This window comes from Crassostrea angulata, chromosome 7, assembly GCF_025612915.1.
Source record: "Crassostrea angulata isolate pt1a10 chromosome 7, ASM2561291v2, whole genome shotgun sequence".
Taxonomy (NCBI): domain Eukaryota; kingdom Metazoa; phylum Mollusca; class Bivalvia; order Ostreida; family Ostreidae; genus Magallana; species Magallana angulata.
Window position 1 is genome coordinate 42,913,633 of NC_069117.1, and position 26,515 is coordinate 42,940,147.

General features: G+C 31.7%; 1 protein-coding gene across 1 annotated transcript in view; it reads left to right on the forward strand.

Moving 5' to 3' along the window:
• LOC128155913 (uncharacterized) overlaps positions 1–26,151 on the forward strand; it is a 36,848-nt gene extending 10,697 nt beyond the window's left edge. The window contains 21 exon segments of the mRNA XM_052817798.1: positions 271–316; positions 433–533; positions 1,599–1,638; positions 2,009–2,121; positions 2,546–2,699; positions 3,083–3,214; positions 3,711–3,816; positions 4,356–4,453; positions 9,108–9,317; positions 10,493–10,576; positions 12,193–12,317; positions 14,831–14,993; positions 15,451–15,632; positions 16,070–16,214; positions 16,669–16,750; positions 16,846–16,955; positions 17,480–17,599; positions 20,601–20,646; positions 22,841–23,020; positions 23,350–23,587; positions 23,946–26,151. Of these exon segments, the coding sequence (XP_052673758.1) occupies positions 271–316; positions 433–533; positions 1,599–1,638; positions 2,009–2,121; positions 2,546–2,699; positions 3,083–3,214; positions 3,711–3,816; positions 4,356–4,453; positions 9,108–9,317; positions 10,493–10,576; positions 12,193–12,317; positions 14,831–14,993; positions 15,451–15,632; positions 16,070–16,214; positions 16,669–16,750; positions 16,846–16,955; positions 17,480–17,599; positions 20,601–20,646; positions 22,841–23,020; positions 23,350–23,587; positions 23,946–24,492 (3,022 nt within the window). The 3' untranslated portion in view covers positions 24,493–26,151.
• The last annotated feature ends 364 nt before the right edge of the window (positions 26,152–26,515 follow it).

Here is a 26,515-nt window from a genome sequence, read left to right on the forward strand (position 1 = left end):
TTACATTATGTTATTTCTTCTGGGAATGAGATTGTTTACATTTTTATACAGGATATTAAGCAACTTTAAAAGGCAATCAAAGAAATGACGCGAATAATTATATTGTCAAGAAAAATATATCTCAAATCTTAATTATCAGATAGACTTAATCGCACTGATGGGATTGTACACCAGTCTTTAAAAAATCCAGTAAGGGATTGGATGTATATACATTCATGTAATTGTTACAAGTTATTGTCCATGATACATCCTATTTATTTTCCTTTACAGAGACAGTGTTGAAGAAATGTTTAATCATGCATATGGATCTTATATGGTAAGTATTCTTTAAAGTGCCATCTATGATGTAAAAATATTTATATAAAGCATCAATGACTGATATATGTGGCAAACATTAATTTTTTTTGATGATGTTCAATTGTTTCTAATTAGAAATATGCCTTTCCTGCTGATGAGTTAATGCCGTTAAGTTGTAAAGGACGATATCGTGGGACAGAGCCAAGCAGAGGGGATGTTGATGACAGCTTAGGAAAGTAAGCAAAGATATTGGAACGGTGTTTTCTCTGTATAAATAACCCCTATCAAAGATTCTAGTTCACTTCATTCACATTTTAAAAAGAGGACTTGGTATTGAAAATTAGAAAAAGTATCTTTCTTATAGAAGTTATCGTATACTGAAATTCATTTTTTAAAGAAAATACTTAACAAAGTTAATACATGTATGATGGATAATAGATAAACTGGTTGGTATTAAAATTGCCAAGTTTGGGATTTTTTAAACTAAATAATGATGTTCATTTGCTTACCCTTGGCTAAAAGTGATTGAAAAGAATAAATATTTACCCTAGGGGGGTAAAAATGTAATTGACAATGTGTTTTTTAATATTTGTTTTCCCTTGAAATGAATTGATATGTTACATGAATACATGCATGTATAATACCGGTATTCTGCCCTTGCTTAAATAACAAATTAAAGCAATTTATAAGAATTTTAGATGAGTAAAACCCTATGGAAGTGAGCTTTTGAATAAAGCATGAGTCAGATATCCTGTTACCATTATCAGCAAGATGACTTCTTGAGCACAGAGAAAGTTTGCAAATCTCAAAATTGTTGTTCGTTATTCCCATATACTTGAAAATATTTATCTATATAGTTCTTAGCGATAAAAATTTCAACAAAACAAATGTTTATTCCTTTGGTCAAACAAATTATATGTTGACTGCTTGGTCTGCTGATCTGACGTAAAAAATTGTTCAACTGCTACGGCACAGCTAATTAATATTTATCTTATCTAGATGGAACAGAGATAGTGGAAGGGCTATGCAACAAAATGGCTGGTTACTACTTTAAATTATACAAGAATTGGTAGTAAAAAGTTATTTAGAAAAGTAGTTTTCAGACTGGGATTTTGGCAGCATGTTATTTGTTGGAACATTCAGACACAAATATTGCCTAAGGCCAAGAGCAACATTTATTTTTGAAGGTCCACCAAATAACATGTTGCCCCCATACACAGTCAATTACTACCGGTATATAATAGGATTTTAAAATCATCTGATTTGTATGTACATAAATATTCCTTTTATTTTTGTTTCAGCTTTACTCTAACTTTGATTGACACTTTGGATACTTTGGCTGTAAGTTGAATTTTTTTTCATTACAGATACAAATCATAAAAACTTTTAATCACTTAAATATTGTTTAATCCTTATCCATTCTTACTTGATAACAAAAATTGATATTAAAGTTAGTAATAGAAAATTCAGATGCAATTTTTAAGTTCATTCTAATAATATGAGAATAATTTAACTCTATAGTTTATCATGTTTATTGGATTACTTAATTTTATTGAGTTTTTAACTAGGATGCAAAATATGCAAAATATGCAAATATATGCTAATATACAAACATACTGTATACACTGGTACATGTATATATTCAAATATATGTATACATGTACCTGTGTAACTATAATCACAATGTATGTGTCCAATTTGTAATTGACAGGTACTTGGCCAAGTAGAAAAGTTTGAATCAGCAGTGCAGTTGGTTATAGATTATGCCAAGTTTGACAGTGATATCATTGTATCAGTGTTTGAAACTAATATTCGTGTACTGGGGTAAGATTTTACAGTATTTGTATATTGTTGCAGTTGTCAAACATATAATTCCTATAAATGCCTTATTTTATGCGAGTACTTAATTTTGCAATTTAACTGTTTTTTATCAAATCGCGAGAATATAAAATTGTGAGCATCAGTTTTTTGTTAAAATTTCATGTAGTTCAATGCTGCCTGAAAAATAAAAGCAGGATTTTGGATTACTTTCCACAACTTAACGCAAATGTTAATTCCTTGCGTTAAATAAGTAATCTACTGTGGTACATGTTTGTTTAATAGATATATACGTCATGATCCCTCAAATTTTTGGTGAAAGCAAACTGCCAAATAAATACCGGTACTACAGAATTTATTGCTTTAAGAATTCTGAAGTCTTGTTTCCTCTTCCTTTGAAATAATTTGTGTTATTTTTAATTTGTTTCAGAGGGTTGCTAGGGGGCCATGTAATGGCTACATATTTTAAGAGAAAACGTCGAGCGATGGAATGGTATAATGGAGAGCTATTGATGATGGCTAAAGATGTGGGTTTTCGTCTTCTGCCAGCATTTAATACAACCACCGGTATTCCTTATCCCAGGGTATGTGCAATAAGCTGTCTACAGAAACAAGTTATGAATACCAGGAAATGTTCAGTTTTAAATAACAAATTATTTAGCCTAGATTATTCTCCTGACCAATAGTTTTTTGATAGTCTTTGGTAAAACCCATTCCTTTAATGAGTGTGGGTGATAATTAACCATCTGTTGAAGTCACGTCCTACCTATTTAGACTGCAAATTATGTATTTAATTAGGCAGATGTGTTTTCCATGCTATTTTTCACATATACAAAATGAATTCAATATAAACTCATTTCTCTCATAATTAAAATAAGAATGACAAAGCATGTTTGAATCTGATAAAGTTCATGCAGAACTTTTACTGTACATATTTTTATTTCCTAAATGCTTGATGATTTTTCAGATTAATTTGAAATACGGAATGGATAAAGATAACTTATCACAGCGAAGCAAGGACACTTGTACTGCCTGTGCAGGCACCATGATTTTAGAATTTGCTGCGCTAAGCAGACTCACGGGAGAACATGTATTTGAGGTGGGTGTTTCAGAAATTCTGTTAAGTTCTGGCCCAGCTAAGACTTTCTTTAAGCAAACAGCGTTAAAATTCAAGAAAGAATGTCTTTGGTGATGGATGTCTTTTGTTCTTTGTTGTCTCTTACTATCTGTTTTAGAGTTCTTGAAATTTGCATGCATTCTACTGTAATTGCAAATGTACTTCTTATTTCTTAATTGACTCAGTCAAAATACTAGTATTTAAATTCCCTGACGCAATTAAAAGGTATTTGTTTCATGCTCTTTTTTTTTTACACCTTCATCCTGCCTTGTCTGTCTAGAATTTCTCTGGAAGATTTATATAGTTTTATTATCTTGTACGCTATCTCTTGAATGTTCAAACTCTCTGACCCCGCCAAAGTGTATTTTTTTGTCTATATTTTCATTCCTTCCTTTCTTTTTGAGGTTTACATTTATTTACTAGCAGTAAACATTTTCATTCAAGAAGCATTGTAAGGATTTTGTCCCTTTGATTTTAGGAAAAAGCCCACAAAGTGATGGACTATCTGTGGCAACAGCGACACAGCTCCAGTGACCTGCTGGGGACGGTCATCAATGTTCATAACGGGGACTGGATACGGAGGGGTAGGTGCTCTGTCCTCACCCACGGTCATTCTCTACCAGATTTCCATTATGATCACACTTTTACAATTTTAAAATGTGTTTATAATCTTTTGATAAGTACATGACTGTATGATTATGATAAACATTGAACTGTGTTTTGGGAACTACTTTGTCATTTTCTTGAATTTTTTCCCCATCATTTTGTTGATAACACCAAGTAAGATATTAATACTTACTGAAGCAATACCATAAACAGTGATGGCTAGTGTTGGTACACATTCTGCACAAATTAAAAATTTTTTGCAAACCATCTCGCAAAAAAAAGAAACAAAAAAAGAACTGCCATCCTTTCAATATATCAATATTTTCTCTTGCTAAATCCACCAAAATATGAAATCTCAATGTTCCTGGCCAACTTAGCTTTTGAATGAAATTTAATTGTAGCCTTAAATTTCCTTATGCCAATACTGATCTATATTTTTATGTAGTATGGTATTCTGGCCTTATTTTGTGAATTTAATGGAGAAAATACTACAGGAGTTATTCTTCTTCACTTACAGAGGCGGGTGTTGGTGCTGGTACTGACTCATATTATGAATATGTACTGAAAGCCTATGTTTTACTTGGAGATGAGAAATACTTGTACAGATTTGACAAGGTAAGAATGCGAAGGTTGAGTTTGCACAACTTTTAAAGTCATATATCTGTAAAGAAAATTTGATTTAAAGAAGGTCAAGGTTATGAGAAGAACTGTTTTAGATAAGTTTTTAGCTCACTTGAACTTGTCCAGTGTGCTTTTTTCCATAAACTATTTACATTTTTGACTACTTCTTTAGAACCACTTGGCCAGTTTCAATAAAACTTTGCACAAAGCATAGCTGAATGATGGGGTTTCAATTTAAAATGAATTTTAAAAAGTTATTTGCAGTTATGTAGACATCTGTTTAAGGTATAAAGTTTCTATCCCTCTGTGAAATGATAGAATATCAGAATGTTTATCAGCTTATGCTACTAAAATGGAATACTATATACAGGGAATATATTTGCCCCTGTTTATCTTTGCCCCTTTCGCCATCATTGTCAATGATCAATTTTAAGACTGAGCAAATTCCAATGTCTCATATCATCTCTTTTGAACCACAACTACCGGTATGTCTTGGCGAATTCGGAGGGAAACCGTGGGCAAGGGAAGAAGGGTGAAAATAACATTGGGTGAAAATAACCTTGTATACAGTTAATATTTATACAATAAAATTAATATTGCTTATCCTGCATTTCCTTTAATTTTCTTAAATTTTGATTGTTTATTATGCTTCCAATATTAAAATATTATGTGATATTTATTATTATGATGACTTTATACATGTATATAAATAAAGATGTAAATTGACAGAAAAGCTAATATACTGACCACTTAATAAGAGAGAAAATCTGTTTTAGTGATTTTTTCACTCAAATTTATGTATACAATGAGCGCTTTAAAAATCTTATAAAATGTAATTTTACAGGCAAATCATATTTTAAAAACATATTCTGAAACCCAAGTATCTAATCTAGTTCACATTAGTTGAAAAAATCCAACATTTATAATGTTATTGTTTTAAAAATGCTAAATAGACTCATGAATCTGCAGCAGTTCTGAATTGCAAAAAACGTGATAATTTCCTACGCCTATGTTCCACCAAAAATATAGTCCTTTGATTACTTAGATTCCTTCTATTTCGCGAGTACTTAATTCCGCGATCTCGCTGGTTTGTATCAAATTGCGAGAATATGAAATCGCGAACGTTGAACCTTTCTCCTTATTTATTATAGTTTTCAACTATTAGAAAATAAAGGCAAGATTTTAAAATCCAAGAAGGATGCTTCTCACGATTTTACGCGGATATTAATTCCTCGCGTTTAATTAGGAATTTAAAGTACTATTTCTATGCCAATTACCGGTAAGTTGTATGATATTAAACAAGAAAGAAAAATATGATATTTGAATATTCTTTCATCTTGATTTAATGAACATTTTTAAAAAAATACTTTTTATTAGTCTAAAACCAGAAAAGACGCTCCTTCCTTAAGGTTTTATTGAATAATTGTCTAGCAGGATGTTCATTAAGATAAATGGCTTGGAATGAAAAGTCTAATCAGGATATTTAAAAAAAAATGCTAGATAGTTTTTAATGTTGATAAAAACATCATATGCCGTATTTCTTGTTCTCTACAGTTAATGATTTTTTTCCAGACAACCTAGTAATTTAATTAATACCAAGAACTGAGGGTAAACTACATCAATATAATGTTTTTTGTCCCCCGCCGCAACGCGGAGCGGGGACATAGAAATGCCGGGCGTTTGTCCGTGGGTCCGTGCGTCAGTGTTTCCGTCCGTCACACTTTTTGTAAATTTAGAAGGATTTTCATTAAATTTATACTAAATGTTTATACCACTATTACCTTGGTCAAGTTCGAAAATCAGCATTGGTCGATACTTTTTGTAGGAGTTATGGGACTTTGACCACAATAATGACTCTGTTTTATCCAAAAATTGACCTTGTAAGCGCTCTCATGCCTACAAATTTTGCCGGATTTTCATTAAATTTATACCAAATGTTTATACCACTAATACCTTAGTCAAGTTCGAAAATCAGCATTGGTCAATCCTTTTTGTTGGAGTTATGGGACTTTGACCACAATAATGACTCTGTTTTATCCAAAAATTGACCTTGTAAGCGCTCTCATGCCTACAAATTTTGCCGGATTTTCATTAAATTTATACCAAATGTTTATACCACTAATACCTTGGTCAAGTTTGAAAATCAGCATTGGTCGATACTTTTTGTTGGATTTATGGGACTTTGACCACAATAATGACTCCGTTTTATCCAAAAATTGACCTTGTAAGCGCTGTCATGCCTACAAATTTTGACGGATTTACATGAAATTTATACCAAATGTTTATACCACTAATACCTTGGTCAAGTTCCTAAATCAGCCTCGGTCGATACTAGCATACTGCTTGACCGGTGGGGGACCCAGGAATTCTATTCTTGTATTTTATTAGAGGGCATATCACTTTTCTGCTGACCATCTGTCTATTGGTCGGTTGGTCCACCAACAATGTCCTTTTATTTTCTCCATAAAGGTTTCATATATTGAAATGAAATTTAGTATAGAGAGCATTGATGAAGTTTTCAGGTCAATTTTTTCTTTAATTGATTCGTCGATCAATAGAAAAATAATTAAATTCATTTCTTAAATCATAAAAAAATATGATTTTGCGAAAGATGTGTTGCAGAAGATTTGTGCAGTTTGTAATTTTTTAAAAATTTTTAATATAATAGTTTAGACATGTGATATACAGCAAAACTCGGTTATAACGAAGTCACTGGGACCAAAGAAATTACTTCGTTATATCCGTAATTTGTTGTAACCGTTTAAGAAATTCATTACTTTTACATAGCTGGGGATCCATGATGACTTCGCTATATCCGTAAATTCGCAATATCCGTGTTCGTACTAAACGAGTTTTACTGTACTTGATGGGTTAATTGATGCATCTCAGATAGTACTGATAAATGACCCCAATTAATATTTAAGTTCAAAAGGTCAATTTCATTTCCATGTGCTGGATATATACTGCCCATAATGTATACTGCCCATAATAAGACTTGTGCAACCTATCATGTATGTCCAAAGGAGGGCCGGGGCATAATTGTTTCACAAACATCTCTTGGTTTAAAATATGTGGATTTTTTGTAATTAGGTCACCTGATCAGTGCTATCTGTTATTGTCCCTTGTTCTGTGTCGTCTGCTTAAACTTTCGAACATTTGCAGTTATTCAGTGAATCTACTTGGGTTATCATGTGAGATTTTATGTAACAACGTCCATCCATCCCTTCTTCAATAACTGTATAGCAGTAATTAGCCATAGGATGTTAGAGGAAAGGGTTGGATTTCATAAGTTTTAAGGAGGTTAGCAAAATTTTCAATTCAATCTAATGCTAGACTGTTTTTAACGCAATGAAAACATAATATACCGGCTCACTTGCACGTACAGTCGTTTAGGAAATTCCACCAGATGATTCAATGAAGAACAATTTAATCTGTTTTAATTATTATTTAATAGCTCACCTGAGCTGAAAGCTCAAGTGAGCTTTTCTGATCACATTTTGTTCGTCATCCGTCTGTCTGTCCGTCCGTCTGTCCGTCTGTAAACTTTGAACTTCTTCTCTAAAACCACTTTGCCAATTTCAATCAAATTTGGCACAAAGCATCTTTATGGGAAGGTAATTAATTATAAATTGCAGAAATGAACGACTTATCTTTATTCAAAGCAGAGAAAACCTTAAAACGGTAACAAAAAAATGAAAAAGGGGGATGCATTTTAAAAAATCTTCTTCTCAAGAACTACTGAGTCAAATTCAACGTAATTTGGCATAAATAATCCTTGTGGGGAAAAAAAATATAGATTGCAAAAATTATGGGCTAATTCTGTTTCAAATTTGAGTAATTTATGAAAATAATAAAGAGAGAAGTCAATCAGTTAATAACTTCGGGTTCGGCATATCTCAAGAAGCAGGTTTTTTGTTTGAAGCAGCCACATTGGACATGATAAACAGGTCAAACTGACAAAGATGAATTTGCTTGTTGTGCAACAGGTTTGTGTGAAGGGAATATTTGTAACATGCTAAATATATTTGTGCCGATTTTGTGAAGTAAATTGAGGTTAAATATTTCAATGCATTGACATTTTCACTTGTGACGGTGGTTTTATCGAATTACAGTCAACTCGCAACCTGAGTGAGTGAAACTGACTCGTACCCAAACAGACTTAATTGTATTATAGTCTTTCCTAAGATATTTTTACAGCATATTTTCTTAAAATAATTCGATATTTATAAATACCTCTTGATTCAGGCAATGCTAATTCAATAATTTGAAAAAATCCCAAGATTTCCCTTTTGAAATGCCCCCTGTAGCTTGTCAGGTGACAATACACAGCTAGAAATAGAAAGTCTACAGGGATTTTGCATTGCATCAGCCAATCAGTAAAAATGTTATTTCATAAAGGTGAATATGGTAAAGATTAAGTAAATGCAAAAAAAAAGGTGTAAAATTTGGATATTTCTTTTTTTGTAAATCTACAAAGGGGCTATATGGCACAATATCCTTTAAATGCCAATATAAACCCAGTGTTGCTCAGGTGAGCGATGTGGCCCATGGGTCTCTTGTCTTTACTTACTTAAAAAAATGTTTTACTTTTCAGCATTATGTCTATGATTATATGATGAATATACTAGAGACTTTTTGTATGTTTCAGCATTATAATTCCATAATGAAATACATGAGTAAGGGGCCCATGATGGTAGATGTCCACATGCACAAGCCAACATCATCTGCTCGCCACTTCATGGATGCCCTACTGGCTTTTTGGCCCGGATTGCAGGTGTTGAAAGGCGATATAAGTCCCGCCATAAAAACCCATGAAATGCTGTATCAAGTTATCCAAAGACATAATTTTTTACCTGAGGTAACTTTTGAAATTGAATATTATGTTTATCAGTAAATCACGAACCAGTGACAAAAAAAACTCTTTAATTTTAAAATTGATTGTTGCAGTTATCTTCAACCCTTCATTTTTAATCCTCTTTGTTGTTAATTTTTAACCGGGGTTTCCAGCAGAAAAATCCGGTTATTAAAATGGTGAAATGGCGGGCGGGCGGCTGGTAAAAGGGTACCTTTATTGTACGGATAACTTCTCCTACGGTTTTCAAGATAGGAAGTTGTTCTTTTGCAGATCAATTGTACATATATATATATAAGAGGTGTGCATATTGCTAGGATTCTGATCTCTGATACTTAATGAAAAAATACCAGCTTTTGAACTTAGTCATTTTTGGCAAAATATTGCATATAGGGTACATTCATTGTACGGATAACTCCTCTTACAGTTCTCTAGATAGGAAGTTGTTCTTTTGCAGACCAATTGTACATAAAAAAAAAAACGGGTTGCTGTCACTGCTGTGAAGTAAAAAACAGACGTACATAATGAATAAATGCTTATGGCAAAGTGATTTTCCTTCCCTGTGACTTTATTATATGTTGTAAACTCGACAGATATAACAAATTACAATTATTACGAAGCAAAATCGCTCATTCCTGCATGTTCTTATGTATCTGTGTTGGTAAATGATATTTTTGCCGTTTTATTTATCCTAAATTTTCCTCCTGATGAAAAGACGAGGAGTTAAATTGTAGATAAATTGGGATTAATTCAATCCTACATTGTTTTACGTTTAAAACATGTGTACACATTAATTATGATAAAATAGGAAATGAATATTAACAACAAATGTATCTTATGCAATGGATTGTTTAGGTTGTAGGCATTCACCTCAGAATTTAAGCTCAAGTTTGATTATTGATTGGGATATTTTCAATCCTACATTAATTAATTTATAATCAAAAGTAAATGAAAACCAACAAATAAATGTCATATAATGGATTGTTTGTTTGTAAAGGAATTTAGCACAGACTTAAAGCCCAAGTTTGATAGCATGCAGTTGTAGATTGGGACTTTAGATTGGGACTCTTGTAATCCTACATTAATCATGTTAATGAAACAGATTAATATTGATTAAGAGGAATTAAATGAAAATCATTAACAAATTGATATATTTTAGCCAATGGATTGTTTGTTTGTAGGCATTCACCACAGACTTCAAGGTCCACTGGGGACAACATCCTTTAAGACCAGAGTTTGTAGAGTCAACTTATTTTCTGTACAAGGTGGGTGTACTTTTCTTACAGCATCTCCGTCATATACTGAGGCCTGTATTTTGTATTTAAGGTAGGCCTATCTATGACAAGAAACTGTAGAATTTAATTAACACTTAGCTTGAACCACACACATTGGCAGGTGCTTGCTTAATATATTGAAATATGACACATTTTTTAATAGGATTTCAAACCTACCAGTATTAATATTAATTGCAGATCACCCATAATTTGAAAGTGGGTGTAAAGTTTTGTCAAAGATTCATTTCATGATAGGCAACTTGAAATGTCACAGAATTGAAAAATTTAAATTACAATAAATTCATTTAAACTATTGAGTTAAATGGTAGTGCAAACTTATTAAACTATAAAGAATTTCATTATAAAAGTGTTAAACTTTGTTATTATTCACCTCTATGGGACTCAAAATCAGTTCTCTATATCTGTTAATACGTTACATTCGAATTAATTATAACTTTAAAATTGTGCAAAGATTTGTTATGAATTTTACTGGGGACTCAAAAAAACTTCGCTATATTCGAGAATTCGCTATATCCGTATTCGTACCAAACAAGTTTTACTCTACATGATACCAAATATTCAGCTCTGTATACACATAAACATCAGATATAAAAAATTGGAGAGGGCTTCATCATTGCAGCTTTATGCGCATGTAACCTGTTTGGTTTGTTTCTTTTTTTAAGTACCGTACTCATTAATTCAAATCAAATTTTTATGGGGGAATTATTTTCAAAATCATTTACAGTATGGAACATTTTGCTTGATAAAAAACCTCATATTTTTCTTAAACTGTATTTAATTCAAATATTTATAAAAGATACTTCATTATTCATGGAGAACAGTTCATGTAAATTCCAGTACACAAAAAGAGAGAATGCTCTTCAGTCGTAATCATGCAAATAAATCAGTTGTTATGATAGGAATAAATTAAATAAGTAAAGAATTTAAACAATTATAATTTATGATAGGCAGTTTGTATGTAATTCTATAGATTATGAATTCCTTCTTTTCAATAATAATGTACAGAAGTTTAGAAGAATTGTCCTCATAAATATTATACAATTATTGCTGAAGCCGAAGGCGAGGTGAATATTGTACTTCATGGTAGCTAAATCATCTTTTTAACCTCAAAGACAGCAGTAATTGTTTTATTTTATGATTCAGTGACAAATTGAAACAGATATTTCAATTTGAATTTTATCAAGCAAAGATTTTAGTTTAATGCCATATCAGCTGAACAAACTGAGAAGCACAATATTTTATCGAACAATCAATTTTTAGTCCAATGTAGAGAAAATCAAATGTTAAATTGATCTCCTGGGTCATGTGCAGGTGAATGTAATGTTTTATATTTTTTAGATTGTTAAATATCAGCCAATCAGAGAGCTAGTCCAATTAATCAATCAAATAATAAAACATTATATATATAGAACAAAAAAATTAGTTGTAGATTCATGAAGGTACATGTGGCGCATACCATTAATTGTGACATAGCAGCAAAAATGTTTATATAACTGTAAACTCATTACATTTAGCCAGTAAGATATGTATTGTATTTTGAGCAGAAAAGATTGCTCTTTATCTATGTGTTACTTCCTTTACCACAGGCTACACATGACCCCCATTATCTACAAGTCGGCAAGTTGATGGTGGAGAACCTCAATAAACATGCCAGGGTGCCGTGTGGATTCGCCGCCATTAGTGATGTTATGACTGGCAAACATGAGGATCAGTATGTTAAGCGTTTACTTAATATTCTTCTCCATTCTTGGAATTGAGCACTTTTTATACAATTTCTTGGAGTTTACCATTAATGATAATTTTGTGTTACATTGTTCATGTTGCAGACTCATAACCTTAACATACATGAGAGGCCTTAAAAAACCATTTATTTTGATGAAAAAATAAACTACATCATGTATACTGACCATTAAAAAAGCTGTCTATTAAACACAGAGAAAAGTAATTTCTTATAAGTAAAAAACCCTGAAAATTGGTGAATAATCACGATGGTTTTAATTTCATTATGTTCCAGATTTATCATTTTTCCGCAAAATTATAGTGAAATTTTAACACCATGGAATTAAAACGACTTACAGTATTTATTTAAGAAATAAAATATTCTTTTTTTTAATTTTTTTATATAAATCCACATTAATGTGTATCATATGCAACAACTCTTGGTTAAGAAGTTGTTCTATATGTCAGTATTTATAGTTTGTAAGATTGATCCCCAAGAAGTTTGGGATATACTGAGGGATCAATTTCCATTATAGTACGGTTACAGAAAAAGTTGTTTTAATACCAAAAGTTGTTACATTTCATCTTTTCTGATGCATGTTTATATCAAGAAATTCAAAATCAGAAATTTTTATTTTTTGCACTTTCAATTTACATCCCATTTGGGCTACTATTTCACAAATGGGCTATTATATCCCCTTTGAGCAATTGGTCCTAACCTGTAGCCCATGTAATGATGTAACTCGATTAGTTGTTGTTAGTTTTTAATGATATGACAGACCTTAATTTTCATTTATGTAGGATCACATTTACACTCAGCATATACAACCTTTGGTCAGTTTGACTCATTCACCATGTTATTGAAGCTGGGGAATTAAGCTTATCAGCTAGGATGTTAATAAAAAGGGATAGGCAAAGGTGTGATTCCATCAATTTACAAACATCTAGCAGGAAGCTTTCTGGAGTTGGTTGACTTAAACTCTATGGCAAAAACGTTAACACGTTTTATACCAATTTGAATGTTTTTGTAACATTTTAAAAGTTGTGAAAGGTTGATGTGTAAATTTGTTCTTTATCAATAAATGACTTTCTGATAAAATAAACAGAATTTTGTAAACCTACACATATAAAATGTAATACATGTTATGAAAGACTTGTACATAAGAGGTTAAAAGCAGCTCTGAAATTGTAAAAGGTCCAGCATATAATATCAGGAACGTATATTTTAACTACTCGATGCAGGGAAATATTCGCCCCCGTTTTATTTTTGCCCCTTTTGCCCTCAAAGTCAGCGGGCGAATTCCTATGTCTCATATTATTTCTTTTAAAATACAGCAGTGTCTTGGTGAATTCAAGACGGGGCGAAACTGTTTGCAAGTATAGAAGGGCGAAAATTACACGGGGCGAAAATAACTGTAAGCAGTAATCAATTTGAACAAAATGCCTACTTTTCATTCAGTATAGTTAATGAAAAAATATAGAAATCGAAGATAAAACTTTTTTGAATTAACATCCTAATAGGCTACTCTCATTGGTCATGGAGTAATGCAGCCTGTAATTTATTTAAATGATATGTCACTCAGATAAGCATGAAACATTTATAAAATACACACAAATTAAAATAATGAATTGAATGTGGAGCAGTCTGAACGTACAGTTTAATTGTTTCATAGTATTAACAAAAATTGTCTTTCTTTCAGAACTACATCCTCCAAATCAACAAAATATTAAAATAGCAAATTTTAGACAATGCAATGCCGTACTTTTATATTATATAATACAAAGCAATGGATGGATCAGTGGGACTAATATACTGCGGTTTTATCATTATTCACCAAAATCCAATTTTGAATTCGTTGATAAGTTTCACCATAAAAATAAATGTTCATTATTGTAGGGCAATTTTTTACTAATTATTAACATTTTGTATTGATAGGATTTATGTCTCATTGAAACTGTGATATTCACTTAATCCACCAAAATTAATACCCACAAATATTAATGAAACGACAGTAAGACAGCACAAAACAGAGTTTTCTTTACCTGTACACACTAACTTTCATGGTCACATAATATAGACCCTGCTAAGAATATTGATGTCACCTGACTAGGTGACATTATTCTAACAGCCAATAGATAAAAAAAATAAACAAACACTTCTGTTTGTTTAAGTAACATAAAGAATTTTTTTTTTATTTAAATACAATTAAAGTATAATCATTCATTATTAAAATGGGATTTCAAACATAAAGTTGCATTTATGCACAAGCTTTCATTTTTAATACTATAGACAGTATAAGATTGGTCTTTAAGAAATGATGTGTTGATCTCTGTGCATTGTTTTTATAATGGTGTGCCAAAAAAAAAAAATCCATGTACAGTTAGTTGGTTTAAGCATTCAGCTATGGATTTTGAGATCATATGTGATAGCCTTACAGAAAAAATCAAGTGTTCCATTACATGTATCAAAACTTTAATGTTTAGTAATTTTTTTTTCTCCATCAGGTTGGATTCGTTTGTGCTGGCGGAGACCTTTAAGTACCTGTATCTGTTGTTCTCGGAGGAGAAAGACTTGGTGGTGCCGGTCAATGAGTACATCTTCACCACCGAGGCCCACCTCCTCCCCCTAGCCCTGTCCCTAGTCAACGCCTCCACCTTAGAAACCAAGGTGAGGAAACTCTATAAATACGACACTCTGATTGTAATGTGGGATATAGCACCATCCTTCAGACCATGCACTAGCTATCATTGCATCTCTTGTAATAAGATTGAAAGGATTGATTTTGTTTGTGTCACCATTTAATAATGATGATAGATATTATTGTTCGCTAAGTACACTGAGGGATTGAAGGTCCGATGACATTGGACTTTAACTAGACTGAGTACATGTCTATGCTGTTGTTTTGTTTGTATTGAGAAATAAGATGACAGTTTTTCCACTATGTAGAATGACCTCAGAATGAAAAGAGGCCAAAATCAAACTTATGAAAAAGGGATGAAAAACATTAACTTAAATTCTTTTCAAATTCTAATGTAATTTTACTCCCCACATAGGTCTGAAATTGTCAATAATGTTTATAGGTACATCATTGTTTTAGATTTGAATTTAATTTCTTTATTTTCAGGTGAAAACAAACCTGTACGATATTGACCTAGATGGACCCTCCATAATGGACCCCGAGGATGATGGCGACCAACAAACCTGTCCCAACCCATTGCATATGAACAAAGGAACCACATCCTATGCATTTGATATCCGTACTGAGCTCAAGGATTATGTTAACAACATTATGTCAACAGAAGATGGGTAGGTCAAAGATAGGTACAAAGTTGATGAATCACCTCTATGGGTGACACAGAGGCATTTGGCAGAATTCCAACACATAACATTTTTTATAAAGCCAGTTTATGTTGGGAATGAACTTGTTGAAATAAAAATCAAAACTCTTTGAATACAAAGTATATTGATATTTTATCTTGCACCCTCTTATATTATGGAATTGATAAAGATCACACATCAATTGCTAAAATGCATCAATATTTGTTTTTAAAATAAAGAATATTTTAGATACAAAGTACACATGTACATGTAAACTGTAAAATAAATTACATAAAATGTAATGGCATAATTATTATTAATGGATTAGAAAAGACTCTTTAAGCCAAATACACCTTAATCTACATCTTTAATAATAATATATATATTAGTGACGTTTAGTGAATATTTCAATTTTACATTTACAGCAGTTGCAGAAGACCAGGACCCAGATTACGAGCTGCAGAATTCTTGATCGGTAACAAAGAGCACCAGGATCTGATTGGTCGGATGGGAATCAAGATCTCTACGATGAGCGATGGTCGACTTCAGCTTCTTCACTCTTCTGGATCTGTAAGTTTTTGTAGTAATGACAAAAGCAGAAGAATCTCAAACTATCGTAGAGTTGTGGGTTCTTATCTTAGAGTTATATCCCTTTTATGATTTAAAATGGAATTGCAATCATGAAACCTTCTACTTTTTTTTATGGATACATTTTTAATAATTACATAGAGTTAATAATACCTAGTACAGAAAAAAACCCAACCCAGTCTACAACTGATTTCAGTTACATGCATGGCCCAAAATTTCACAACTATCATTTACTTGTGAAAAAAAGTGATAATCAGTCATAGTAATACATGTACAATGAATACAATACATGTTTTTATGTTCCATAGATCTACATGTATAACCGTAGGCTGAAATATCACAATCACTTGTATCATAAATACAATCATATCAGCTAGAATACCATATAAATTGATATATGTTGTTAGTTTGATAAAACAAATGTGCATTCTTCAAGGCTGCCTCGAAGCAAGATGCAGAAGATGGATTAGAATTCATGAAAGAAATGATTGAGCTGTCCCAGAATGCCCAGCATGAACGTAAGTACTCTTTACCTGAGATGATAACTTAAACCATATTTCACAAATTTCTGAATGTCAATGATATTTAATATCTGGGATCTTTTTGACTGTAGATCAACAAGAGCCTATGACGGTACAGTTCATCTCCTATCCTTTCCATGGATCAGTATCACTAAGGGCAGGGCCTGCTCAATTTGGCTACAACCTGAAAGTGAAACCTCCGGTATGTAATAACAAAAGCTGTACTAGAAGTTCATGATCTTCGCTAGCCAAGAGTTCACAATCAACTTTGTTCCTGTTGTAGAGGAGTTGATTGGAAACTCGTGGCTAGCAAAGATGAATGTTCATGTACTGTATACAGGGAAATATTCGCCCCCGTTTAATACTTATCTCCCCTTTCGCCCTAGTTGTCAGTGGGTGAATTAAAGACTGGGTGAATTCATATGTCTAAAGTATTTCTCTGTTACACGACTTTGTTTGGCCGAATTCAAGACTAGGTGAAACTGTTTGCAAGTGTAGAAGGGCCAAAATAACATAGGTCGAAAATTACCCTGTATAAAGTATTTATCTTTAAGGTCTCTTTTTCTATAAAGTTAGTTATGATAAAGTTGAATAGGGACAGTGTGGTAGAGTTCTAGATTAATTAAATCACCATTATAAATGAGGAGCTACCATGTATACAGCAGTGCTGTATGCTGTGTGTAATATGTGATGATGACTGTTTCCTTCTCCTTTCTGGGTGAACAGATTCTGGGACATGTCGCTGTGGTCCAGCCGTACGATGCATGTCGCCCCCTCCAGAACCCCAGGGACCTGGAGGGCAAGATTGGCTTGTTGGAGAGAGGGAGCTGTATGTTTATGGACAAGGTAATTATGAATGGATTTATGTTCAAATACTGGTAATACCAATAGCTGGTTTTTCTATCTTCTGAAGGCAAATATCTGAATTTTGATTCCAAACTTGGTGAGTTGTTTTTTTTTTTTTGTTAAATTTTCTGATTTCTGTATTTTATTTGTGATAAATCATTACTGATAGATATTTTTGGACTTATATTGGTAAAGAAAAATATGTTTCATGCCCTCTGGTTGATTTTATTAAGTGTCACCTTCATATCCTGCATGAATCACCAAAGGAAGCATTTCATTGTTTAAATGTTGCATGCCATGACTCAACATTTAATTAACACATGAATGTTAAGTCACAATCCAACATTTAGTTATTGGAGGTTTAGCTGGTATATGTCTACATATACCTCTAATATAGTGTCTCATGGGTGTTTTAAGGCAGGGTGCTAATATTTTATATGATGTGTTACATGTATAATGAAATTTTATTTGTTATATTGGCATGTGGCAATTGAATAAACATTTGCTCCAATACTGCTACTACTACTACTACCACTTGTTGAAGAAATTTGTTGCATGGTTTCATGATTTAGATGATTATGTATTTGGAATTAAAATACCCAGTCAAACTTCTTTATCTCAAACTAGATGGGACTGTTTAAAAACCTCGAGATATCCAAGTATTCAAGATATCAAGGGTAAAATACTTAAAAAAGATGTGGTTGGGACTTACAAATTACTTCGACATACCTATTGTGTTTGAGTTATTAGTGTTCCAGATATCACTGTAGTTCAACTGTATTAATTTTAGAATGAAAATTATATATCTTAATCAGGGACATATATACTAACATATTAGTATATATATACGCCCCTGCCTTAATTAATTGACGTTGATTGTTTCATTGTGGTAATAATGCAACACTTTTTATTCATGCAGATTTAATTATCAAAAAAATTTTAAACAATGACAGCCAAATCTTATTATCTCAAACTTGATGGAAGTGAGGAAAAATTGTGAGATATTGTAGGATTCAAAATGTTGAGGTTGCATGGTTACATAAAAAGGCACAGTACATTTGTAGTTTTTACTTCCAACTAACTACAAAAGAAATATGATATAGGTAAAATTTGGTCCCCTTATATCACATTTTTTTTTTTTAAAGTGTTTCAGTGTCTTAAATTATTTTAATTTTATTGATGAAAGATATATTTTGTAACTATCTATTTGATTTAATAGCACTCACTTGCAGTGTATGACATCATAAGTGACCCTTTTTAATAATTTAACCAAAATTAATTTCCTTATCTTTTTTCAAGTGGGAAATACATATAGAGCAACACTTTGAACAAGGAAAATATGTTTTGGTCACTTGATTGGTCTTGAGTACCGCTGTATATAATCAAGAAACGTTATATGATCTACTTGTCAATTACTGATTTCCTGTTATTGAACAAAGGCTGCTCTGTTTCTTGATTTGTTTTTTTAATAAGGTGAACTCATCATTTTCATGTTCATATTGGATTTTATAATCTTTAAATTTGAGGACCTATATTTTCCTAATAAAGAGTCTGACACTGATAATAAGCATGATAATTGGAATAACGTCATTCTAAATGACACGAATCAGAATGACATGTAGATGACATATATTTCATTTGTTAAATTGTTAAATTATATTCTTTCCATTAATTTACATTTCCAAATGAATCAACAGAAGAATAAAAAGGTTCATTTCGGTGTTAACTTTTTAACACCTGAGGATCAAAGTCATATTTTTTATTTTTCCTTGAGCTCATATATGTAAATTAAGATTGTTGCATTATTACAAAGTGAACATAAGGACAAGGTTATGTTCACAATTCTTAATGTTTTGACTTTATATTATAAGTACTAAACAACAACAATAAAATAAATGTTTACATCCACCAAATATTTTCTCCTCTATTTCTTAAGCAAGCCATTTGTAATTATTCACAGGGCTCTAGATACTGACAGGGCTAAAATCTACATTATCCTGAATTCTAACCAGTTTGTCTATTTGTTGAAACCTTCGGCAACCTAAAACAAATCACGGACTGCAAAATATAAATGATGATGTCCAACTCAGATTCACATATTATAAGAAGAATCGACTGATTCTTTAATTTCATTTAACATACTGATGTACATGAACAATAATTTAGATACTTTTACCCACTTTTTATAATTAATTCAGCGATTTATTAAAAGAATGATTAATATTTACTCAAAAATATGCTATAATTATAAGTATCTTTGATCATTCATGTGAACTACTATATATTATGTAGTGAATAGACACAAAAGCTGCCCTCTGCCTTTGGCAACATTTGTGTCCTAAGGTCCAACAGATACATTTATTATATGATTAATTTCTAGCTCTCTGATTGACCCCTGTAGAAAAAAATAGAATGTAATATTCACCTGCACATGACCTAGGAGGTCAATATAAGATTTGATTTTCTCTACATTGGACTAATATTAGATCGTTCAATGAACTATCGCATTTCTCAATTTGTCCTGTTAAGGCTTTTAACTAAAATCTTTGCTTGCTATTAAACACTCAATTTGATATGTCTGAATCAATTTGTCGCTGAATCATGTAATACAATAATTATTGTGGCTTTTTTTTTTTCAATCAATATGATGATTTAGCTACCCTTGAAGTACATTTCTCAGGTAGCTAAATTATCATTGTATTGACCTCAAAAACAGCAATAATTGCATAAAGTTGCCACCCTACCTTAAGTGAATAATTGCATGACGTTCAAAATCATGAGTATAATCATCTGAAGATCAAGTATCAAATATAGAAACTATAGGCTTTTATTTTTTCTTTGTCAGGGCTAAATTTTTTTGTAGGATGCACACTATTAGACCTACCATTGTACGCTTACCTCTTATCATGCATCCCCATATAGAACTTGACGATTAATTAGCAACATAACCATGCTGTTAGAAAATTATTAACGTTATGTAAAATTACTTCATTAAATACAGGCTAGACGTCTTCAAGCAGCGGGAGCTATTGGTGGAATTGTAATAGGTAAAAGCAATTTAATTAAGTATTATGATAATGAATTTAATTATTGTCATTTTCATTACATGTAACAGCTGTAGAAAAAACAAATATTTTGTGCATAAGATAATCGGTTGTTGTTCCTTTTTGCCTCCGTTTATTATACCCCCGCAAACGAAGTTTTTATACCCCCGCAAACGAAGTTTAGGGGGGTATATTGGTTTCACCCTGTCCGTCTGTCCGTCTGTCTGTAGACGCAACTTTGTCCCCCCTATAGAATTTTTTATTACTGCATGGAACAGTTTGAAAATTTGTACATATGTTGAACACCATCTGAAGATGTGCACCTGCAATTTTTTTTAAGATCAGACAAGATTTAATGATTTTATGACAGTTTTCATTTTCCTTATTCTATATATTGTACACTAATGTTGAAAAGTAAGGGAGGTAATCCTTACAGATTTTATTAATTAATTAATAGAAAACACTCTAAAATATATTTATATAAATACATCCAGATGAAGTTTTTTGTCTTTATGTCTTAATTAATAAAAAAAAAAATTATTTTTTATAAGTATTCTATGAACTGACAATGCAAAGTTTTTGTTTGTCAATGATAAATTCTTAGGAGCTAATAAGAACATCAAAGACAAGTGTGGCTGAATTCATCTGTCCCAAGGGAGCCATTATCTGAGCCATGGTTCAGATGGAGCATGTGTTTAGGGGAAATTGATAATCTGTAAAGTGGGTGATGGTTTTGGGGCTATTTTAAAACTGTTTCATGTAAACCAAAAGGTCTATCATTATAAGGTAATAAATAATTTAATTATTAATAAAGAAGTTAAACTATTTTTAGAGGTTGTTTAAATTTATTTGTCAAGTAAATTGATGAAGTGACCCTATTGGGCATTAATTTAAATGAAATTCAAAATTACTGATATGATTGTAGTGTTTTGGCAATTTTAAAATTGTTTGTAATATTAAATTTTCTTTTTTTACATATTTTTACATAGTATGGTAATTATGGTAATGTTTTGGGAGTTTATTAAATTTAACAAGTTCATCAAAGAAAATCATAGTCCTATGGGATCAATTTTCTGATATGGAGTTCCATTGTGCCATAGGAGAAAGTGAGGAAAATTTGAAACAACTAGTTGCATCTGTCAAGACTCTTATTAGTAAGATATTGAAAGTTTTATCAACAGAAGAGCATTGCTTGGCTACCGGTATTTCTATTCACTGCAAAGGGAAGGGTTATTGTCATTTTGTTGGTTTTTCTTTAAATCAATTAAATTAAGAAAATATATCATCAAATACATACATTTGTAAATGTATTACTGTTATAGATATGTATTTACAGTGAAATTCTGACAATTTTGATTTTATTTTTTCTTTGTTAACTAATTTTTTTTTTTTTTTTTACAATTCTAGAAATTTTTTTTTGTATGTGTTCCAAACCTTTATTATTCAATTAAATTATTTGTCCCATTTGAAATTAGCCTAGCGGGGGTATTAGTCCCATTAGGACAGTTCTAGTTGAGGCTGTTTTTCAACTGTATTTTATAATCATTTTTCAAATTTTTGTTTGTTTGTAATGGCATTGAAAATTTGGTTCCATTATATACATGTAAGAAGCAAAATTTTTCTGTCAGTTATTAGTTGTGAATAGATACATCTTTGATAAAAATGTATACATAGTTATTTTTGCCTCATGATTTTTTCAACCTTATGCACCAACAGTTTTGCTCCATCTTGAATTTGCCCAAACACAGTTAAAAATAGATACTCATTTTAATTAACACAGTTGTTTAAATTAAAACATGAAAAATTATTTTGTTTACAATTTGCCAACTGACGAGGGCAAAAGGGGCAAAAATCAAATGAGCAAACATTTCAGTGTAAACAGTACTTTGAGGCATGCACTAAAAGTTTCCTAGGAGTAAAGCTGGAAAAATATGAGCAATTTTATTTAAGAATTTACAGAAATGATATTCACTTTAAGGACCCATCATTACTCTTAGTATAGTCTTTATTATTCCAGAATTGAGATAATTCAGTTTCAATCATAATGCAGATTTCTTTTGTTAAATAATGATAATCTCTTGCAAATGAGTGAAAAAAAGGTGATCCACTAAGATTAATAGTTTCAAGCAGTAAATGAGAAGAACGTAACGCTTTACGGTGTAGAATGGTCCATGAACAGATAATGACAATTTTTCAGATAATAACAAAGAAAGTTCTGCAGAGTCCAGCCTGTTGTTTGCAATGTCAGGGGACGGACAGTCGGACGTCACAATCCCCATTGTCTTTCTGTTCTTCAAGGAGGGACAGCGCTTGTTGGAAGCGGCCTATGAGTACCCAGAGCTACAGGTCCTTCTGACCTACACTCCTAAGAATAATGGTAACCTTGATTTATCTTTTAATGACTATCGAATGCATAGTGCTTGTTGTGGTCTCATTGATATTTTTGGGGTCAATTTTAATGAATGTATCATATCACACAGGTTCAAGGATACCATATAGAATTGTTGTCAATAGCTCAAGAAAATTAATACAAATTGCTGTCATGTTTCTTCTTTTATTTCCAGTTTAGTGCTACCAATGCTTATAACTTTTTAGAACTATGTTAATTTTTTTTTTACATAATAACATGGACATATATTGAAGGAATTTAAACTACAGTGTTAGAGTTTGCTTAAAAAAAACACATTTATTTTTTCCGAATTTCAGTTGTTTTTAAAACAGCTAGGGAAGAAAGTTTACAGCAGCATAACCCAAATCCAAATAGTGCTCCAAACCAAGAAATCCCAACCCAGACTCATTCTACAGGTGTGGTGGAAGATCCCTCCAGTGGTCAGGGGGAGGGGCCACCCACCGATAAATCTGCAGAACTCAACCCCCAGGGAACCAAGCTGTCACAGTCTGTTGTGTCGTTGGAATCTCTAGGAAAATCCACAGACACCTATAGGTAATTACCATATACCTATTTACTGTTATGAGGGCAATAGAAAGTTTATATATTGCCCCATTCGGCGGCAACTATTTCCTAAGGCAGAAAAGTCAGGAAATATGTATTTTATTATAAATAAAAAAAGGAAAACTGTATTTATCGGTGCTGTAGAGTTAGTGTTTGAGTTTTCCGACTTTGAATTTAACGTAGCGATTTGGGTAATTCTAGAAAAGTTCTGTGATTGAATATGAGGGAAATTGAATACACATGCAGTGAGACATGTAATGCATTGTAATTTAGTAGCTATTTTGATAAGTACTGTCAATTCTACAAGAGGAAGTTTATGGTAACATGTAAATTTTCGTTTTTATTTCAGCTGCAGCATTCAGTATGGTCCAGTGTTTCTGTCTGTCTTTGCCACAGTACTTCCCGGTGAAAACAATTTCAAGATAAACAAACACAAGGATAACACAGTCGATCTGAGATTCCATTTATTTGAAGTTACTGCAAACAAAAAACCTGAAATTAATACATTGTATGTTGAAATAGTGGATTTATTGCGTCAAAAGACAAACTTCCTGTCCCTAGAGAATCAAGAACAATACCTAATAGCTTTAGCGAGAATGCTAGAAGCTGCCGTTTTTCAGCTTGATATTAGCAATATGGAAGGACAGAAGATTCTGAAACTAGCAGGACTTCTCAGGATTGAAGATGACCCATCAATTATCTCAGGATCAAAGACTGCTTGTTCACAGCATATAGATACAACATTAACAAATCATAATCCCTTATTCTGCAAGAAAAGGACTTGTCCCTTACTGGAATACAGTCAAAGGAGAGAGCAGTGTTCCAAACGGACATGTCATACCACGCCCAACTCAGGAATCCTTACCCCCCAGAACCAGGGCAGTGATGGGGGATAGCTTTAGAGGGTGTCTCCCATTTTTATTGTACCCATTTAGCACTTTGCTATATGTAGCTTCCATTTGTCTTTCCCCATTAAGTACAAAATCTGCAGTGTAAGTGCATGGTAAGGTAATTTGGGATAAAATAAATACTGTAAACGTGGTTATTTACGCGTAGGAGAAAATTTCACTAGTTGCACAGTAAATACCCATGATTACAACAATAATAACTTTAAAGTGGTAAATCACACAAGAGTATATTTAATAACCACGCGTATTGTTTGACTATAAAGAAAAGGCAAACTTTACCACCGCGTAAATAACCACTTTTTCAGTATATTACCTTTTTTACCATTAAAGCCAAAGGATGTAACACAAAATTAATACACATGCATTCATGTGTTCACAAATGTGAATAAGTGTAATAAAGATCTTTCTCCTATGTGTTCTATTTTTGCAACTTCAGTTTATTAAATTTCTGCAATTGCCAGTTTTTTTTTCAATCAGTAAGGTATTAATATTGATATATTAATTTTCTTTCATACCATCATCTTATATAATGTGTGAAATATGAGTACATGTAAATTTTAATATTTTTTTCCCCAACACAAACACAATTAAAATCACATAGTTAATGTAATAAACTCTGAAACACACAGAACTGTTACAATGTCTTACACAAAGTACATGTAATTTGTAATAATTGTCAGAACTAAAATTCAAACCAAATACTAAGTATATGCGAGACTTTGATGTTTTGAACATTGTATGTACTATTTATTTCTTACGTTTGTCATACAAAGCCTATATTGAAAACACCATTACAGTTTAAGCAGTTAGAGAATGAATTCAATACAATCATGGAAATTTATTAAGTTTGAGTTTTTGGTATCAAATTTTAATCAGCATTAATTTTGATTGCTCAAAATTTTTAACAATATATTTGCAATTAATTAGTTTGCCCTATTTAGAGTTTTCCTGTTCATATTTGTGAATGAAAAGGAAATTATAAATTAATGTTTTGTGTTGTGCAAGTGCCTGTATTAAAACAAAACAATCAATATGCATAAACTTTGTTTTATAAATAGATTGATTGATTGCTGTAAGTGTAGTTCATTTACATGAAGGCTCTGATTGATTTATAGATTCTGAGGTAGTTTATTGGCATATAAATTGCATACATATTGCCATATAATGTTTCAGTAAATCTCAATATGATTCACTTAGTCTTGTGCATAATCTTTTGTTTTCTATCTTGCAGCAAACTAAGTGTGTTTGGTGCATTTTTACTATAGAAAATTATTTATTTTGTGAAGCTTGTTTTTTTTTATGTTGGTTATGCTCTGTATGTACATGTATGAAACAGAAAGTGAAAGTATAAAAATTAGATTTAAATTTTTTTTTGCTCGGATCTCTTGATAAGTCTACCTGATCACTGATTTCACAAATTGAGAAACATTTTAGACCTTGAAGTCTAGTGTAAGTTATTTATTTTTTTGGTTATTTCAAAAATTTGTATAGAGATTGTATCTAGGATGTCTTGATTTTGTTACATGTATGTGGAGAATCCTTTATATTTTTATTTACATATCAATGAAGTATTGTTTTGATTAGTAATCCTTTTGAGTGATAGAGTGAGAGAAAGAAAATGAGTGATGTAGAAAGAAAGAGAGAAAGCGAGTGATTTTTGAATTGTTGAACAAACTTGCTTGATGTACTTGTCTGTGCAAAGTCAGGTTGTTATATTATACATGTAAATATGCATGGATATAATCAAATGTTTCCTGGTAAGACAAGAAATCTGGGCATGTATATTTACATTTTAAAAAATTATTATATATTATGTGACAAGCAGGATTAATTGTTATTTTCTGCTGAAAGCAGTACGTGTACTTTACACATGCAATGAAAAAAAAAGTTTCTTATGTAATAACTGGTCAGCAATTAGAATATTTTAGAATTTGAAATGTCATTTACAATTAAAAAAATTTTAATTCATGATACTTTGTCAGCTTGTTGATATATAAAAATACAAAAGCTA